The 21,931-nt window shown below is 35.3% G+C and overlaps 1 protein-coding gene across 6 annotated transcripts in view; it reads right to left on the bottom strand.

The window, feature by feature from the left end:
• LOC105833636 (oxidation resistance protein 1) overlaps nucleotides 1-21,931 on the bottom strand; it is a gene marked incomplete at its 5' end in the record, with an annotated part of 63,047 nt that overhangs the window by 17,541 nt on the left and 23,575 nt on the right. Inside the window, 12 exon segments of one of the 6 annotated variants that reach the window (XM_012675502.3) lie at nucleotides 2,037-2,123; nucleotides 2,885-3,113; nucleotides 9,556-9,718; nucleotides 11,555-11,721; nucleotides 12,423-12,587; nucleotides 13,209-13,360; nucleotides 13,458-13,639; nucleotides 13,736-13,817; nucleotides 13,946-14,149; nucleotides 14,235-14,624; nucleotides 14,709-14,866; nucleotides 19,961-20,189. In XM_012675502.3, coding sequence (XP_012530956.1) covers nucleotides 2,037-2,123; nucleotides 2,885-3,113; nucleotides 9,556-9,718; nucleotides 11,555-11,721; nucleotides 12,423-12,587; nucleotides 13,209-13,360; nucleotides 13,458-13,639; nucleotides 13,736-13,817; nucleotides 13,946-14,149; nucleotides 14,235-14,624; nucleotides 14,709-14,866; nucleotides 19,961-20,189 — 2,208 coding nt within the window. 6 annotated transcript variants of the gene reach the window in all.

Genomic DNA, 21,931 nt, shown 5'->3' with positions numbered 1-21,931 from the left:
TTTCAGGGATATACTTATAATCATTTATCGATTACACAGGACTACATTTGATTTAGGCATAAAACTGGTATCGGACCAGGTCTTCTGTTTTTTTGGGTCGCTGAACACGTTTCCTTCTTTAGTTTTGCTCTATCATGTCAGGATTTTGAGAAAATCAGATGGAATGGCTTAAATACCCCTAAAAACTTACCCCTAACTTTGAAACACCAAAAAACCTATAATAAAAAATATAAAACCATTATTTACATTCATCCAAAAACAATTGTTGTATATTTTTTTATATTTTTTATAGGTTTTTTGGTGTTTCAAAGTTAGGGGTAAATTTTTAGGGGTATTTTAGACCATTCTGATTTTCTCAAAATCTTGACGTGATAGAGCAAAACTAAAGAAGGAAATGTGTTCAGCAATTCAAAAAACATAATATAAGAAATCTGGTCCGATACAGTTTTATGCCTAAATCAAATATAGTCATGTGTTATCAATCAATGAAATAAATATATGATTTTTCAGTGATAATGTACTGATTCTTAAGTCAAAATCACTGAAAAATGATGAATATTCACTGATTATCACAGTTATAAGTATGCCACTGCAAATTAATGAATATACACTGATTGCTATTTAAAGAATAACACTTATATATAGTTTTTTTAAATTAACACATTACACATGGTACATCATAAAGAATCGGAAAAAAAGAAAGAAAAATTTGCTTGTAAGTTACAAACAATCGAGTAGACAAAAATATTCTCCTAAAAAATGTTATCTACATTTGTGTCAATTTACACCGACTGTGTCAATTCTCATTAATAATTTATCGATATTATGCAACCGCTGACTAGTTCATAGAGTATGACTCTTGACACAAATTGGTTTACATAATTGCATGCTTCCATCATGCAAGGTATAACACAGCACTTATTACGCGCGTAAATATCCTAATCTGATTTTAAAATAAGTAAACAAGTTAGAAACTTTAGTTCATATATCATAAGGCAGTGTTATTAAATAATCTTTAACAATGCAGAGAGTGATTACCATCAGATTATTTTCTTGAAGAAAACATAAACAGTCGAAGAAAATAGCTTTTCCGGTCTTTTATGCCCAACCGATTGCTATTGCGTTTCTGTGCTTCGAATCCGTTGAACGCACGACGCGATGCCACCTATCACAATTACCATTTTACCTTGGAATCGATAATCTTTATCGTCTTCGGCGTACCTCGATTTACATAGAGCCGCATCGTAAAAAATCGACTAAACATGGAAAAATGCAGATACTTTCAGTTGCGCGCAGCGTGATAAAAATCTGCGAGAAACTATGAGCGAAAACGTATCGTGAAATATATAAATATGATATATATGAAGAGAAGAAAATGAGAGAGACGATAATGTTGATGCGATAAAAACATTATGCATGCGCGAGTTGAGAAGAGTATCGAACAAGTGCATGCTGCACATCCATCTAGATTCTAGACGAGAGTGTGTATTCTACGACCAGGAGGGAAACAGGTGCATGCAATCTGTTTTCGGCAGCGATGTGCGACTCGTCCGGGACAAGAGAACCGGAAGATAAACCTAACGCGAATAAAATCCAAAATATTAGAAGCCGGTCATTGTTGTAAACGAAATCCCTCGTGTACATATATATTTATAATACTCTGTACGTATTGCCCGTGAATCATTGGACGAGAACGTGAATGAGACAACAAGGGTGCGTAAACAGTGAGAGATAGGAATATTCTCAGACTATTTCACGAGAGCTAAACGCCGAGTGGTAACCGACATCGAAGCGGACAAAAGCGAATTGAAAGAGTTCGGCTTTAAAAAAAAAAAAGGGACGAAAAAAAGGAGACACCAAACACGAGATAGGCACGGCCGCAACGTCGAGGTGCACCCGACGGTGCGTCTAACAAGGTCTAGGGTGCGGCGGTGTTATCTAAAAAGGTGCATTGTTCAACATCGAGCAGCAATTAGGGTGCCTAATGACAGAGTTTTATCATCGATCACCGGGGAGGTGGGCGGAGTGATCGGTACCTCCGAATCCTGGATCTGCTCGGAATCGGCCGACGTGCTCGAGGTCTTCAGGATGCTGTACAGCTTTACGTAGGGGGCCTTGATCAGCTGTCGGCCAATAGAATCGGCCGGGTTTAGCAAATATCGTCGGTAACGCGGCATCGTTGAAGTATCACGCGCGATCCTCGTGTCGAAAATCAACAACGGCCGAAACTGCGTTTGATGGACAACAACGCGACAACAACGAGCACCGGAATAAAGTGGCCTTTGATGTTACCAACGATAACGACCGATCGGCTGTGATTTCGCGAAACATCTAGCGTATCTCGGCTGGCGCTGTTTGATAACCGGTCGACACGAGGATCGGGTTATCAGCGAAATGTACGAATGTTCCCGTAAAAAAAGTTACAGAAAAAGAGATCGATGCGATTTCAGGCCATATACGAAAAGCACACAGCAATCTCTTTCTCTTCAACATATTGAACGATATTGCAGAATTCGAAACCGCAACGATTTCAACCGCATCGAATTCGAAGTCGATCTTTCTGCAAGAATTTCAAATGAAGATCGTGGACGGTCACACAACTTCGATATCTTTCGCGTCGAGTACTTCCGTCAATAACGCGGGACTCGAATTTCCGTTGAAATGGAGAGCATCTCAAGTTGCAAACAATAGTAACAAATAAAATTTAAAGTCACTCGGCAAAGTGAAACTCTTCTTATTTGCTTATCGAGGAGAGACGTTTTAAGATTCTTCAACTTCCTCCAATGGCAACTTTGTTTGACAAAATCTCTGTTTAGATGCTAGAAAGGAGCAACGGGACACTCGATAACGTATCCCGTCGCGCATTGGCAGTCGCGGTACTCACCTCCCAGGATTCCCTTGTCAACTCGCTGATATCATCACCTTGCCCGTCGCGAGTTTTACTCTCCTCCGTGGAATCCGCGCCGTCGCCGCTCTCATGGGGCGACAGTTCCGGCGACAGGTCAGTGTCAGTATCGGACAGGATGTAACCGCGTTCCCGCCAGTAGTTCTCATCCAGCTCGCCATAGAGGCTCGGCACCCACGCATGAATGAACCTATACAGATCGTCCACTCTGCAAAGAGAGGAAACAAAATAGACAATAAAAAACATCCTCGATTACATCACTGTCCGGCGGCGGTGCAGGCCTTAAAAAAAAATCTTCCTAGTTCCAATATTCGTTATTAGCTTATTTATCAGTATTAAATATTATGAGTAAAATGATTTTTTGACTGCAGAAAATTCCGATTTAGAGCTCGATGCATTTTATATGGAAATGTTGCTATATAAATGCAACGTTAATATTATCAATTCATCTATATTATTATATTCTTTCTGTGTAAAAGAAAACAAATATATTTGTAATATTATCGTTGTAGAGATGAGAGATTTTTAATTTGAAACTGATAGTATAAAAAATGATAATTCATAAATAAAATTTACACACATAACGATGATGTAAGCTAAAGATATTATTGGAGTGATAAAGTTATTGGAGTGATCTAAAAACAGATAGACACAATCGATTAAAATTTAATATTTTTACTACTTGACATACATGTGTAACATTTTTGATTCGTGTTACATTTGCAATTTTTTTTAATCAAAGAATATTTTTTCATATCAAATCTATGAATAAATTGTACAAAAAAAGATAACTCTTAGTTATTAAAAATTTTAATTTAAAATTAGATAAGAGTTGTAAACAAAATTCAACGATAATGTAAGAGCTGAAGATAAAGTTATTAGCGTGATCTAAAAACAAATCTACATCACGGATTAAAATTTAGTATTTTTCCTACCATGCGAGAAACATACCGTGACATTTTTAGTCGCAGTACATTTGTTTCGACTATGTATTATAGGATCGTTCAAAATGGATTCCGATCTAAGTTATTTTTCCCTAGAAAACAGAATAGAAATCTAGAAAATAATTTAATAATTTCGATCGGAATCTATTCCGAAAAATTCCATATTGATATGTTATAAAAATAATTCTTATTAATATCGTCCAAAAAATAATTTTATAGTTTTTATTTTTAAACATTTTAATTTAAAACTAAGAGTTTATAAGTAAAACAGAATTTAACAGTGTAAACTAATGATAAAATTATTAAATATAAAAACAAATCAATATGACGAATAAAAATTTAATACTCAATATTTAATATTTTGCTATTACACAAGATGTATATGTGATGCTTTTTATTCGCGTTATTTTTTCATAAATGTTAATCTAAAAATAAATTATATAAAGTAAAATGATTTTATAACTCTTGATTTTAAAAAATTTTAATTTGTGAAATTAGATAAAAGTAAGTTTGTAAACAAAATTTAACGATTATATAAAATGTAAAAACTGAAGCTTAAATTATTAAAGTAATCTAAAAACAGATTGATATTACGGATTAAAAATTTAATATTTTTGCTTACCATGTGAAACATACACATGGAATTTTTTATTTGTATTACTCTTGTTTCGACCGAAAAATAATTTTCATATTGAAAAAAATAAATTGTGCAAAGAAAATTTTATCGCTCTTATTTTTGAAGATTTTAATGTAATATTAGATACAAAAGTTTAACGACAATGTAAACAAAAAATAAAATTATTGGATATAAAAATCAATCGACATGACGAATTAAAATTTAATACTTTTAATATTTAATTTAATATTTTTTTACTACACGAGTTGCATACATATGACATCTTTATTCGTATTATTTTTTCAATCAAAATATTAATCCAAAAATAAATTGTGCAAAGAAAAATAATGTAGCTTTTAATCTCAGAGATTTAAATTTAAAATTAAATAAGAAATTTTGTAAATAAAATTTACAACAATAATGCAAGCTAAAGATTAAATTATTGGAATAATTATTGGAATTGGAATTATTATATCTAAAAATAGAGTGAAATAAAAGATTAAAATTCGATATTTATGTCTATGTATAACGCTTTTATTGCGCGTTACAATTTTTTTTATCAAAGAACAAGTCTGTATCATACACTCTCAAATTTCAATTTTTATTAAATAAATAATAAATAAAAATTTTAATATTTGAATTAAACAAGTTTTTCTGGTAATGTAGTAAAAACGTTGTAGTAAAAACGTTGAAATAACCTTGAATTTCTACATTTTTAAAAAACCTAGAACCGTAAAAAATTTGGGCTAGATATAAAAGATTCAAGAGTAAGTAAAAATATGACGCAGGTCAATTTTTTTTAGTCGATCAACTGGCAGGTTTTATAAAATAAATAAACTACATACAATGTTTTGACTTTAAATTTAGCTTCTTTTCAAGTAATGTAAATTAAAAAGAAAACAAACAATATAGAAGTCGTCAGAAACATAATAAGTCAATATAACTAGCGTTAATATAACTAGCAAATATATGATTCAATATATGTCTCTTATGTCAATAAAACATGAAGATGCGTAATTGATAGTCAATTTATTAAAATATTAAAGAAAAGTAAGAATTTACTACAGTTACATATTGACATCCTTTTGGTGCGGACGTTTAATAAATTCTTATACTTTTCTTCAATATTTTAAAAAGTGGGCTTATATCAAGGTTACTTTTCTTTAATATTTTAATAAGTTGACTATCAAAATAACGCACCTTAATGACTTATTGACATAAGAAACATATATTAAACTACAAATTTACGACTTCTTCATTTTTTAAATTTACATTTTACTTGAAAAGAACCTAAAGTTAAGATCAAAATATTGTAATTTATTTTACCTAACTTGCCGTCAATCAAAAGGAAAATTTATCTGTATTAATTATCACAGGCAACAATAAAGATTTTGATAGAACCTATGGGGAGTTGGTTCGAAAGATTTCAGTTTAAAACTGCATAAGAGACTTTACAAACGAAATTTAACAATGCCTAGTAACGCGTTTCGCGCGACTTGTAATTGCGTCGCAACTGCGCGCGCGCGCAAAAAAAAATGCGCGCACCGTCGTCGCGTCGCGCGCCACATTTTACCTGCGATGCATGAAGGGCATTACGTTTGTCAACGCTTCTCTCACGTGGCGGTCGTAAATAAAGTTCAGCATACCGCCGACCGCGCTCACCGCCCGATTCATCTTCGCGGCGTTCGTGTCGTATGTGCGACGAGCACGCGCGGGCGGGCGCGCGCGCGCCAGCCAGTCAGCTCCGATCCGCTCCGAGTTTATCGGAGTTTATCGGACTCTCGAGAGTCCGTGGTTGCGTAAGATCGGCGCCTTCGATTCTAACCTTCCTCGGTTTGACAATTCCTCTCGCCGCGAGATGCGGCTATTTCATTTCAGTACGCGCGACACGTACGGCAATTCATTATCTCTCCTCCCGCGCGGAACACGCGCGGAGGATGCGCGACACTCCGAACACGCGTCTCGTACGCGAAGTAGAGAAACGGCCGGAAAAGTAGCCAACCAACGGATATACGTATGTACGTCGCGAACGTCGACAGGCGACTCGCGGGACGTGTCAGTCGTGTCACGTGCCGCTGATTCGCCGCTCGGTGCACCTGCACTTTTGTTGCGTATACGCGCGGAACATTGTCGGCGCCGTGTCGCTTCGGCTTTTTTTTTTACGCACCAGCGAAAGCTCGTCGCGATTTTTCTCCCCTGCAAACAATGCGAAATCCAATAAGCTCAGAGAGTTCTCGGCGCGATCCCGTCATATTTTCCGAGATACAAAACCTATAAAATTATTACTTTTTTTCCTCTCCGCAGTCAGCGCGAGGAATAATACTTCGCTGAAATAGCGCGACGCAAAATGAACTTTCAATTTAATTCATGATCAGTCGGTGTCGTTACTGCAATGAGCGCGAACGAAAAATGTCACACACACGTATATATCTTGCACAATAAAAATATTAAATCTTTATTAATCCATCACTCTGTTTCTCATGTCATTCCAGTAACTTTTATCTTCAGCTTGCATCATCGTCGAATTTTATTCGTAACCCCGACAGAGGAAAACATTTATTAATGACGAAATCATAAATATATTATAATCTGCAATTGTCTAGGTATATTTACAAAAAAGACATATTAACCTTTTGTAAAATATTGATAACTTTGCGCAATTAATTTTAAAATATTTCCACAAAATTACAACAATGTGAATTATAGTGGTACATTTGCAAAATTAGGAAAGAAATTGTTCAATAATTAAAATTTTTTATATTCTGTATAAAACATTTAGAGATATAACTCAGATATCCATGTACTATTGGACATAAAATATTACATTCAGCATGATAACATTTAAATTAAAAATTAAATGGGTTTTAAAATAATTATTTTTAAAATATATTTAAAATATATTTAAAATAAAATATTAATACCTTAAATTTTGTCCAATTTTTGACAAATACCTATTAATTGAAATTTTATTCTGACAAAACTATTGCGTTATGACGTATCATCTTAACGTAATTATTGTGAAGTTTTCGTCAATTCAATATTTGCACAATGTGCCTATCGAGAAAACTTATCTTATTCCAAACTAAAATCTCTTATTTCTATAACGAAATGGAAACACTTACGAATCTTTATGTTACACACAAAAAGCAATTTTTGTGTGTAATATAAATGCAACAATAATAAACAAAAATAAATAAATATTTAGCATTTTTATGCCATCAAATTTAAATTTTTTATTGCAAAAAAATCTTTGCTTATGATATTTTAGTTTAAACCAATAGTCTAATAAAAAATTTATAAATTAAGAAGAAGATAATAAAATGTATGTATCCTCTATATGTTTTAAAATATATTAAACACGCAAAAAAGAGGAGCTTATCTTGCCGATATAGATACGTATCGAATTTATTTTTGTAACACTTGCGGGCATTAACAAGGGTACTATTTTTAACAATTTGTAATTGATCTGATGATATAAGAATTTTACTGAGAATCCAGACTGATATGATAAAATGAGGTCGCTCTTGATAAATCTTAATCTAGATCTAGACGAATATTCAAACCAATCTTAATTATAGATTGTCCGATAAAATCGCGATACTAAGAAGCAGGCAATGATATTTGTAAACAAGAGGCACTTAAAAAAAGCTGTCAACGAAGATTTGTATGATATCACGATATATGTGGACGATGGATTCAAAGTTCTGAGAATTAGGATCATTATCTTAATTAACCAACAATCTTCAAAGCGAGACACATCTCTCTTTCTTTTTTTTTTAACTAAGACATTCACTTTATAAGATACGAAACAAATATAATAGATTATTTCTGGAATATTTATTGGTACACTACTCATATTTTTCTTACATTAAAATTACCGTAGGTGAAAATTCACCCTCACAATTAAGCATTTTTATTACGCTTTTTATCAGTCTAACATTATGAATTGCAAGGTGTTAGAATAATTAAGACTTTTTTAATGTAAAATATTTAATTAAATTATTTTTAGCAATAAAAATTTTAATTATAAAAACTATATTAAATTTGAATGAAAATTCATCCACAGTAATATTCTATAATGATTAAAAAACAAAATAAGTGGTTTCAGCATGATCCTAAAAGTTATGCGTTACTTCTCAAAAAGTTGTAGCATACTCTCGTCACTTTAGATTTAGTGTATCAAATTTATATATTAAACGTGCGAGTATTCATTATTTCATTATTCCAATGATCTTTAAATGCATGTGCGAAGAAAAACACTGGCGGCCGACGCGCAGTAAACCTTGATCGACCCAGCATCAGTGAGCGTATAAATAGAAATTCTGGCGAAAATCTATTTTGCGTGTCTTGTGACGAAGCATGTGTGTCCAGCCGTAATGCGTACTGGGTGCCGTTCTTTCGTCGAGAGATATGCGTAAACCGAACGGTATACACCAAAATAACGCAGCGGACGGTTTCGTCCAAAGGAAATTTACCGGTGTTTTCTACCTCGAAAAACGTCACCGTCGAAAATTTATTCGCGTGCGATCAAGTGATTGAGTTATCGCGGACAACATGGCGCCTATAACTTGTTTCCCGACGACAGTCTCGTTAGTCGTCGTTAAAAAAAAAAGAACAAGATACTGATGTATAAAATTTCAGGAATGCACGAATATCTAAAAATTCCGGTTCTTGTGTTCGAACGCACCAAAAATAAAACGCGAAGCGAAAAACGAAGAGCACAAAAAGTCATAATATCGAAAGTGTTACTCCATCAATCATCAAATTATTTATAAATTTGATAAAATCGCAATTTTTTTTTGAACGTGAACAAACAATTTAATCGAAAAAATGTTTCTATAATTAATTCATCTGAAAGGTCCAAACATGATATTGCGTAGTTTTGAATTTCTGTATCATCTAATTGTAAGAGCGCAAAGTTCACTGTATTGTTTTGGTAAAATAGCTACTGCAAATAATGCACTATTTAGAAGAATTTAAATATAATGGCGAAATTTCAAACCTGATTAATTCGTATTTTATATTTTATCAAATTGCAACAACTCAAGGAATAAGAAGTTGCGAAAGATAGCAATGTGAGAAACAATTACCTGTTGCGCGGTACGCTGAACCAGTATTCGGGACGCAGCTTCTTTTTGCCGTAGCTCATAATTGGCGTTGATCGTGGTATTTTCTTGTCCTTGGGTCTTCCTGTTCGTAGCCTCAGGTACAACGGTGGGTCCTCGCAAGAACGAGCGGGTCTTGGGATCAATTCTGCGTAATGCGGAAAATATTTATCAATAGAGATCACAGATACGCCCACTAATAAGAGAGTTTAACAATCGATTTATCTTTCCGATATAGAATTCGCGAATCCAGGCAATATGAATCATGATTTTCATCATAATAAAGAAATCTTGTTGCGATAAGAAGCTCGTATGTATTTATAAATATATAAGATTGTATTTCTTCTAAAATTCTTTAAGAATTGCGAAAAATCACACGTAAATACATAAATAGATTGAAAACACGAATAAAATTGGAAAACGAGGCAAGCACATTACCACAAAAAAGTGATAGTAGAGAGTGTCAGAGTAGGAATTATTGTGTAAAAAGGAATAACGATAGCAGAATACGAGAGTATAGAATCGTGAGTATATGAACAGTATATACATATTACACAGATATTGTAGAAGAGTTTGACAAAATATATGTGCAGCAAGAAATGGTGATGAAATGGAAATAACCATTACAGTGATACAGTGTATGATCGCCCGTAAGTTGCGCAAATCATGACAGTAAGATTCATAAACAAAATCCAGTAATAGACAAAAATATATTACGTTCACAAACGTAAGACGTACGAAAGAGGCAACTGAAGAATTGGGAATTCGCGACACAAGGAGAAGAGCAAGCTAATACTGTATGAACCTACCCAGGCCCTCGAGTTCGGGAAAATTAGGTGCTTGGACTAGAGGGGCAACAGAAACAAATAACATTACTGCATTAGTATGAACCAATTGCTAGCTAGATAATGAAACCCGTTGTGCTAATCTGAAATAGATAAGACATTACTGAAGAGAAAGGTAGATTAAGACAGGAAGATGTGATTGAGCAATTGATGCAGAACAAGTACAAGTTACTACCAAAATCTATAACAATCGAACATGTCACACATTTCGCAGAAGTAGCATTACTGTTTGTTTTAAAAGAATTATTCGATTATTATAGAAAGGATTAATGCGAAAAATTCGACATTCTATGCTAAATATAAAGTGACAATTAAAAGATCATTTAAATTGAAACAAGACGTAATGTTCGTCACATGCAATGTGGCACAAAGGGTTTCAAGATTCTGAAGAGATATATCCATATATTTTGTTAAAGAAATATATGTTATGAAAGGTGCTTGTTCAGTTAAATCTTTTCGCTATAGAAATCATTTGATAAGATATGTGGATGTTTATTAGATACAAGCTAAGATTGATAAAGTAGCGAGTCGAATAAGACTCGCATAATTCACACTTTGTTTTCTTTCAAAATATTCGATAAATGTTTATATATCGTAGAAAGGCGACAATATTTAACGTTTACTTAATGAAACATGACATATGGAACTGATAATGACAATGATCTAAAACAATGGTAAGCTACTTTAATGTACACCAAGGTAAGCGCATTTGGTTACTAATCCCGAATTTGCCTAGCGGTTTAAGAACGATATTAACGAAATTTAAGAAAACCATGAAAAGAATCATTTCCGCACAAATTTATAACAATTTATAGCCAAAGGCGCTCGAAAAATTCTGAGACAGGGACAATAAACTGGCAAAACAACACGGTTTAAAAAGCTATCTATGCGTTTTCGGGCAAGTGCAAGTGCATGATATATTAATCCCGTTTGCCATCCTCTTGTCGTCACTTATCAATTCTTTTCAATCCATATCGATGTTAATGTTAAATATTACATGAAAGTAACAGCAACAAGTGTTTTGTGTAAAAGGAAAGTCTGTTGGAGTATGTCTTCATGATTATTAGACTATCCATTCCGATAGGACATGAAATATTTTATATATTTAGAGATATGTCTCTGTGCGCCGTGATACTTACTGTCAAAACTCACAAACAGTTCTGGCATGTCCTCGACCGAGACCATACTGCGATAATCTAGTCGTGGTGCCGTCGCGGAAGTTTTGCTACCTCGACTGCTGTCGACGCTGCTGCTGCCAGAAGATGTTAAAGGTTGCTGTCTAATAAAAGTACCCACGGAAGAGCGTCTGAAAGGAAATTTGTACAAAATTGTAAGAAAAAATAGAGAATCTTATCAGACAACATTCCAAACGCTTCTGAACAACAAGTACACGTTAGCTGTCATATCTAACTAGATTGTCATTCATCACATTAAGTTTGCGAATTATAAGCACATCCTTATAATTCAGAAGCGATAAATGTAATAACATCCATGACAATAACAATGGGAATTAACAATCAAGATGTATTTAGTATAAATGACGAACAGTAAATCATGTGACTGCTTGAGGATACTAAACACTATGTTGATTATGTACTGGCTGTAAGCGATCTGAAAAGTAGTATCGGCAGTGTTTGTCGCCCGAGTCTTTCGACAATATGATTTACCTGAAAACAGGAGCCCTCAATCCTAGAGTGTCTTCAAAATTAAAAAATAATAATGAAACAATGGAAAAGTGTATGGGAGAGAGAAACATTTAAACAGTAGAATCCTCGGAATAGCTTGATAATTACGTAGTGCACGTATCATTTTACTTCATATTTATAAAATTTAATTAATATAATGTTCCTTTTGTAATTGCAACATTAGGAGGATTCTATTGAAACAAAACGTTTCCAACACAAATCAATGAATAGTCGAGTAGATGAAAAGTAGAGATAAAAAATAGAGGACAAGGAAAAGAGGAGAAATACATCAATGCAAGGCTACAATCGGGTCCAGACTCACCCGATGAGGCCTCCTGGACCAGGTGAAAAAATGCTGGAGTCCTGGGAGAGAGAGGAGGCGGTAAGCGGTGGAGTTCCGCCCGCTCTACCGCCCCCGCCACTCTCTTCGCTGGGGGTTTTAGCAAACAGGCCCGAGCTAAAGTCACTCACCAGGTTGATCGGCGAGCTTTTTTCCACCACCATTACATATACTTTGTTAGTTATATTAGAAATGATAGTAAAGCGTTAATGAATATCTAAGTTTGTATAATAAGCAATATAGGCGCAACGTAAACGTCTTGAAGTTTTGTCATAATTGACCACCAATAATTATCAGTTTTTTATGACTGGTCATCTACAACCTTCATACTTATATTCTTTCACTTTTGTATTTTTCCCTAATGCTTTTCATATGCCAGAAGCTGTTCCTATGCAAGTAGCTAATATATGCTATGTTAACAAATGAGGCTATATCTTTTTCATAAATGTAAAATTAATTTTATAAAAAAAGGGATATAATAAATGCACAAGTATGCACAAGTTATGCACTTGAAATAATAGCTTACAAATAACCTCATTTGTATACTATTTTTCTATAGAAATTTGCAAAAAGCAAGTTAAAATAAAAGCTTATTAAAATTATTTGTTTCTTCCTGTGAATATACATCTTCGCCAGAGTGTTAATTCTTAACGTAGATAAACAGAAGAACGTGGAAAAATAAAAGCAATTGTAAAAATGTCATATATTTGAATTCAAACACTAGATTGCTTATTGATAATTATTATAATATGACATAAATTTGTTCACCTCGAGAAGACTTTGCTGAAAACAGAGGAATGATGGGAATCCGCGCTGTTCGGAAGGCTCGATATCTTGTCAGAGATGGATTTGCTTTCGTCATCCTTCTCTCCAGTTAAACCTTCCATCCAGGACAATGGATATGACAAACGTTTTAGCATCTAAAATGTCAAAACATACATAAAGTATATTTTATAAAAAATATTACTACGCGCACATTACTACAATACAACGTTAAAATCTATATAATCTACATACCTTGTTCTTTCGAGTTTCCTGTTTATCATCCTCCTTGTGCTCCTCATCCTTCTCGGGCTCTTCTGCATTACTTTCCAAGCTAAAGGATACTGAGCTGGCTTTTTTCCTGCCATTAACAGCAGAAGTGGCTTCCAACGTATTCGTAATATTCGTTGGTGCTATCGTTATCGGAGGAACCCAATCTGAGGATAAAACAATGTCCGCATCTGAATAAACTTTTTTCGATGGCATAGGCTGCACTACTGGAATAGGTGGATTAGGATCACGGATATCAATACCAGAATCATGGCATGATAATTTGACTAGAGATCCTTCTTCGTCTTCGGGAATGGCATTTGATTTAGGTGATGGTTCCGCCTGCTGTAACAATTGTTTTTATATCTATTATAGATATTTCTTTTTATAATTGATGTATTTATTTTAATTTATTGTATACATTTTACTAATTCTCCTTAAAATATGCTGTCACAATAAACATATAAAATCACCTTATCAGAATTTAATGAATCTTGTTGCTCGTCGTCGACAGAAAACGTACTCCGATCTTTGCTAGGAACTGCCCAATGATGATCAAGCATAGAACGTCTGCGTTCTTCTAAGGTTCTACTAGCTTGGCCGCCAGTGCTAAATTCTTTACTGTCATTACTGTCTTTCTCTTTCTCTTTATCTTTGGTCGAGGTTGAATTCTCCTCCTGTAATAATGATGCATTGGATAAAATACAATTTTATTAATACTTTGTTTTACATAATATAAATACTAACAAAAAATATACGTACACTTTGGAGATTGGTAGGAGTAACAAGCTCTCGTTCGAAGGCCTTTGGAAAAGCGTCGCCATCTCTCTCGGCGCAGCTACATACGCTCTCGCTGTCGTCGCCCGCCAATTCAGGGAAACTCTCATCTTTACCTGGAGATTGACACTTACGATTATCTACTTGGGGTTTCTTCATGTAATAAATTTCAGGTTTCTTGTCCAAATTTCCGGATTCGGCGTGAGAAACCCTCATGTGCGCAATATCGTAATAAATTGCAGCATTGACTACAAACTCCATCGGAGCGATCACACCGTAAGACTCGGCACCATGCTCGATGACAAGAGGATCGGACACGTTTGGATCGAACATAACTGCGTTTGGCGTAACTAACAGCACTCCACCGACTACACCCTAGAAAAAGATTTCAACTTTAGAAATGTAAAAATTCTCTTAGAAATGTCAAGAATTTATAAGTATATGAAAAGAAACAATTACTTGGCCATCTGTGATATGTCTGACGTTAATCTTCAAAAATCTTTCTCTGAAAGGTTGCTCTTCCTCATTTGCAGACGCGCCGGAAGTCCCAAGAGGTGTTTTGATGCGTTCCATATGGCCTGGCTTTGGTGACACTGGTCTCAGATTGTCCAGAAGTTCTGCAAAACCAAATGTCATAAGTATAGATACAAAGGGAAAACGCTTTATAAGATGTACCAGTGACTCTACTTTTACTCAGCTGTCATGAAAGAGCGACGCTGGTCCTTCCGCAAAAAATTTGAGTCTCAACTGCGTCATTTACGATAAAACAAGAGTTACGCTAGCGAGCTAATTCAACTCGGAGCCGATAATGGCGTTCTCGATTGAAAATCCTGCTGTTCAAAGTCTGCTATGATTTAATGACAATGAGATAAGAGACGTGACACCTATTTAAATGTTTAAATCCCCAACTCAGGCCAGGTCGATCTAACCTCACCGCGAATACTGCGACGTAACTCATCGTTTGTCGCAGTAACGCAGAGTAACGAGTCACGCGTGTACAATTTTGACGAAATCGGCAATTACAATTACCGCCCGTCGTCTCATTTGCAACAACGTCATGACTACTAGTAGCGCGGGCATTATTACGCTCGGATATATAGGTTAGAGCCATGTTTACGCGGTGTGCGAAGCACACCGTGGTCGATCAGCTGATGAGCGTGACATACCGGGTGACTCGCGCGTATGCTCCGCAGAATTTACTTTGTTTTCGCGGATTTTTTCGCAAATGTTGCGAATGTCGCGGATACCTGCGACGAGAGAGGCAGAGAGAGCATTGTGACCCGCGGGAGAAAATCGAAGAACTAAAATCAGTCCGCTTCATACTTAAAATAACTGTCCTTTAACCTTTTCACGTGTGATCGATTCGAGGATATCGCGTCTCCACTTGTTCATCTCGTGCAATCGATAACGAGACGCGTCTTGAATGAAAGGAGAAGAAAGGACTGAAGATACAAATAAAAATAAAAGAAATATTGAATGCGCGTTGATATATACAGGACGTTTCAGAAATCATAGGGAAGAATGCGTATTGATTGTATAAATTATACCTCTTCAATATTTTATATTTTTACTTGATACAGTGTTGTTACAAATTTTTGTATATAGCTTTGATCTTTGACTAATTTATCCCTGAAACGTAAACCCAAAATTATCAATCCTGATAGCACTGACTTAATATACATTTAATGACAAAAATGAAATAAATGAGAAATGAGGGACGTAGACAAAAATTAAAATTTAAAAAATTACATTTTGTTTTGTTTGTGTTAACAATAGATACAATAGATACAAAATCAGGTACTGGTGTTAATTTCTTTTATCAATTTATGTAACTGATAATAATGTAATACAATTTCATACTGATTTTTTACGTTTTCGTAAAAGGTTTACTGTTGAATGTTTTACATTTATTATAAAAATATTTACAATTATTGTAAAGATTGAATCAATATGTTTCACATTTATCAAATTCTCTAAATCGTACAAATTTTATTATAATAAATAATAATATAATATTGATAAGTGACATAATAAAGTAAAGCTCTAATAATACGAATAAAAATGTCAATTAATAAAATAAATTCAAACAAATTTTATTTCGATGTTCTTTTCCTTTCCTTACATTATATTGTTACTTATTATTAAATATTTTATTCTTTCAATAATCTATAAACAAAATTAGAATTAGTTAATAATTCATTATATTTTTAATTACTTTAATTCATAAATTTAATATTTTGAAAGACAATATAATTTAGAAGATCCACAAACACAATTTAGACGACCAGTTTACTATAAAAAGCTAAGTATTGTAAGTATCTGAAATATCAAGTTATAATTTCCATTTTATTTGTACAAATCGATACCAAATGAAAAATCTAATAAAAAATTAACTTAAGTGGTATGCATTTGGCAATTCTCCCGATATTCCGTCGCTTGTCCTCACTTCTTTCTTGCCAATTTATTGATTTCGGTTTTTTTTAAGGTGTTGAAGTACCTATCAACAATTTTTGTACGCACAGTAAACATCAAATCATATGATACATATGACATGTATATCACATCTTAAAGCATTGTCAAAAATATAAAAATTTTATGGATTGTGCTATTATTACGTTTGAGTATCTGTGTAAAATTTGAGCGTAATTTTTTCATTAAAAAATTATTTAATTTGTTATTTTCTCTGGTGTTCTCTTACGTAAAATACGCGTTTGTAGTTCTCATTTGCAAATTTGATGAGAGAGTAGCATTACGAATTAAATCAAATTTTTACATATACTTACTATTAACGTTCTAATAAATATTCATGCAAAAATTCATTTGAATCTACTTGTTTAAAAGTTATTTACTTAAAACTGCAGTAAAATAAGGTCATTTTTGTTACATAAATCACTACAAGTAAAATTCTTCGTTGTTTTTTTCTTTGCAGCTGGGTCAAGATACTAAAAATTTTTGGATACTCGTAATTAAACTTTTTTTTTTCTAATTAGGAAAACAAAGAATAAATCAAAGAAATATTCAGTTTTTAAATTTAATAACTTTGACCTAATATTATAGAGTCAAGGCATCCTCGGAGCAACTTTTCATAATACGATTGTACTTTTTGCGACGTATGCATGCAAATCGCAGAGGATGCAGGTCCACGATTGGCCGCGATCTCTTTTTCTCATCTTTCCTCCAGCCTTGTCGGCATTGCAAAACTTAACGACGCGGTGTACGTGCGTACGAATGTCGCGATCGCGTGTGTATGTTTCACGCTGCAGTGCAACCAGGGCGACGCGCAACGACGACGACGACGACGACGACGACGACGCCGATAGCAGCGGTGACAAAGCGTTTCCCGAAGAAGAAGACATAAATAAACTTCGTGCGGGTGTGCGTAACGACTCGCCTGGCTATTGTTCTGCTAAACAGAATAAACAGCTACGCAGTGAATCACGAAATAGTGTAACATCGAGAAATTTTCTCTATGTATATCGGCGCAATGGCGTTATAACGATTTCCCTCGCAAGTGCGTACAATGCGGATATTAATTGGCTGTCGCGTATAAATAGGCAGCTACGTATTTCCTAGCTAGAAATTAGATACGTTTCACGTCAACACGTGTTACGTGTTCGCCCGCATCGATACGTAAACATCGCGGAGGAAAGAAAAAGAAACAAAGTATCTTATTTCCTCTTTCTGACGGGAAAAAAATTGCACACGCGTTACTTTTTAAAATTTATTAATATCAATATGTATTATGACTCTGTAAATAACCTAATCTAACCTATTATTTATTACGTTATCCTTTATGTAAATCGTCTGTCATAGTTAAACACATTACATAATTTTGCCAATTCTTCTTTTTCATATAAATTTTTTTTATCAATTCTTTTCTTCGAAATCATGATTTCGATGTCGATTCGACGATAGAATTGATGTCGAATTCATTGTCGTTTCTCGCTGAGTATACAATTCTTCTAATCAACTTTCTCTTACGAAAATAAATTTACATCCGAACGTTCGGTTCCAAGAGAAGTATGACAACTTGAAAGTACGACAACGCAATATTCTCTGACGGCGGTAGTAGGAGCGACGTACTTTCGAGCCGAAAAACGATCCTAATTAGCTCGCGCGAACGTGCGGTGATGAACACCTCGATGAGCTACCTCGTACTGCCTTCACCACCGGTAGATAATAATCGACAGGTGAAATGCGGGCGTTCCCGCGTTGTACGCCGCGGGCGGCGACGGGCGGATAAAACGCGAAAAGGCAATCCGCGTTAGTCACAATAGCGCTCCGCTCCGATCTATCGATCTCCCGTAACGCATTAATATTCATTCGAGTCCCGGTCGACTTTGTACGCAGCCAAATAATATCCGATATCCCCCCCAATTCTTTCCTCCGTGTGTTTAGCCAGGTGAGAGCCAATCTAGCGCGTATCACGCACGACGTAGCCCGGGCGGCGACGTAGCCCCCGCCGCCGCCGCCGCCGCCGCCGCAGATCCTGCTGCATTATTCATGGCCACGTCGCTACGCGTGTATCAAATCTGTCTCGCGCATTAGCATAATGCGAGAGACAGGATACGCGGGACCCCCGGGCGACGGATCCCGGCGGGAATAAGGACGAAGTCGCCGTTTTAATTGCGCGCCCTCGTTGCGTCGCAGATGAAAGGGGAGGGGAAAAAAAAGGACGATCGCGTCGTCCTTCGACGACCATCTGGCGACGGCTGGACTACGTCTAACTCTCTCTTTAATGCAAACAGATTTTAAACGTCGTCGGAAAAAACAGTTTTTCCTCTCACTTCGTTCAACAATGCTGGATTTCGCGATAAGCGTGATAAGCGCGATAAGACCGGATTATTAGTGAGGATTTTAATTATCTACCTATCTGTAATTTCCGTTATTTCTCTGTTCGATGAATATAATATAAGATGAGCCTAATTGTAGGTTCTAATTATGAATCGAGTTTTAATTATGAATGAAATTTGCAAAATTGAATATTTTACACAAACACACATATGTATTAAAATTCTTTAATTTTTTGTAATATAAAATTCAATTATTACTAATATTTAGGAAGAAAAAGCGGAAAAGTTATGATCAATAATCTTTCTAATAAGCTCTTTAAATACCTCTTTAATTAATTTCTTACTGTGATACTTTCATTAGATTGTATGTGATGCATTAAACATGTAATAAGACACATTAAAATTTTATATTAACATACACATTAACATATATTTAATTATGGCGACCCGTAATTGAGACTTATACATAAACATTTCTAAATATTTTTATAAATTTCACATTCTCGGTTTATTAAATATATATAATAATTTCTCTTTAAAATTAAAATATTTACGACTTACATTGACATTAACGATTTTTTTAACATGTTTATTCATTTAAAATTTACACAAATTAATTTTAACCACGAATAGAACGCGATTACTTTTTCTAGAGATTACGATTCCGCCGAAGAAGAGCGCCAAGTGTTTCGATGATTAAAACTACCTCTCTTCTTCCCGGAATTCTACACCCGTCATTATGAAATGTTAAGTCGCGCTGTTACAATGCTCGCGGAATAACAGGGCCACGACTAAAAGATTTGCAAGCGCAACTCTTTGTTGAATATGAACTCGAAGATATCGGTTTCAGCAAACAATCTATGATAACCCAAGGAGTCAGTATTCAAGAGGATATCAAATAGAACGGATGAGGATTACCTTTTTCTTCGGGTGGTAGGTCATCCTGGGACTCGTGATCGTGGCAAGGGTCAGGGCTGGGCGCATCCGCGGCTGATCCGCCACCCGGGCGTCCTTCCCCTTTCGCTGGCACCCATAATTGCTGACCGGAATAAATGAAAGTGCTTCCGAGCCTGTTCAATTTGCTCAGCTCGGACGGCGTCGTATCGAATCGCGCCGCCACCGACGTAAGCGTGTCTCTGTCGCCCACCTGTAATTGCAAAGGCAAACGTGTCATTAGGCAAATTAACATAATTCTGAGGATTTACATCAGAAAGGATCGCTTCCTTCGCAACCGTTTCAACGGTCCTTGCGCATCTCATGCAAACAACGGAAAAATATTTTTAATCGAATCATCGAAACGAATCTATTACAGCGAATATGATTTTAAATGATTTGAAATTCTTTACTTTAATACACAAGTAACGAGATCTGAGACGTTTCTAACGAAACAAGATGTTCCGAAACATCAGGATAACGTGTAGCATCGATCGAAATTTCTTCTTCTTTCTCGCTCCTTTAAATCAAATCCGCATTCGCGGAACGCATCCAAGTGCACGCGAATCGACTCGGCGCGATGCGAGGAGGATCGCATCTCCGACAAAATCTCCTCCTTGCGCGCATCTGAGCGCTCTCTCTCTCTCTCTCTTCGATACGCATTTTCCCGCGTACACGAGGCGCCCGCGGCACGGGGCCATTAACCCATTTACATAAGCCGTCGCGCTCGCTCGAGAGTATCGGACGATAGAAAATTGGAATTCCTAGAAAAAGAGTCTCGCCGTGTCGCAGTTGCGGCGGTACCTTTTATGCAAATTCGTATGGCGCGACGATTTGTGCCTGTTACGACGGCCAGGGCTATTTGTCGCTCCTCTCCTTGAACGAAAGCCTCCCCTCCGGGAGAGGATCGACATGATTCAATTAAAAAGCCCGCGCGAGCGGACGCTAATCTCACTGTCGGTGGGCCTCCCCGACATTATTTTCCACGAGGGTCGGCGGAAAATAAGGATTTCCGACGCTTAAAACGCGATCTATGTCCCGCCGGGAAATTCGTTAATTATTCCGCGACACTTCAACCCTCTCTTCAATTGCGCATTGTCTATCGTCCCTTTGCTGGCGCTCTCTCTCTCTCCCTCTCTCTCTCTCTCTCTCTTTCTCTTTCTCTCGTAATTCCATTAGTCGTCGTGACACAGAAATCTTGCCTTGCTATTATTAATTTTTTCGGTAAAGTTTCTTGGGACTTTAAAACCCTTGTTCGCTCGAACAATTAAGCCGTTCGCTTTCAAAGCATTCCACAAGTCTACATTTTTAAAATGTGTATTATATGCATATTGTTGTTTTTTTTAATTATTTCTTCTGATGCGGTTTCAAGCGCGTGATTTTTATTACTTCTCAGAAATGTGTTTAAAAATTATTGAAGTAATTTCTTAACTTCAATATTTGTACAAAAGATAATAAAGTCGATATGTAAGGCTCGGTTTTTTGCAAAGCAATAAGTTATATCGAAACAGGTCAATAAACGAGCTAAAAAGTTATTTCATATAAAAGTTTGTAAACTTATTACATGACCAAAATTAAACAATGATCTCAAAAGGATTAAAAAATTGTGATAATAAATCAAAATAAAAACCACTGCATATTATAATATTTCGAAGCGTGTCGACTAATACTGAGTCCTCATCAGTCGTAATATAAAAATAGAAAAACATTAAAATATAAAGTATTAAACATTAGATAAAATTGTGATCAATAGATAAAAAACTTCTCCCCCTCATAAGTGTCGCAAAGTATAAATAAATAAATAAATGAAAACAAAATACATCTATAAATATAAATTAATAATAATAGAATAAATACAAAACGGTAAATTTTCTTCCTTGGAAGGCATAAAAATCCATGGAGTTTGGGCCATATACATTAATAACAATCGGATGATAAAACGATGTATTTTATTCG

Source organism: Monomorium pharaonis, chromosome 2 (assembly GCF_013373865.1).
Source record: "Monomorium pharaonis isolate MP-MQ-018 chromosome 2, ASM1337386v2, whole genome shotgun sequence".
Classification (NCBI taxonomy): domain Eukaryota; kingdom Metazoa; phylum Arthropoda; class Insecta; order Hymenoptera; family Formicidae; genus Monomorium; species Monomorium pharaonis.
Note: the sequence above shows the minus strand (reverse complement) of the source record. Positions and strands in the feature narration are given on the sequence as shown.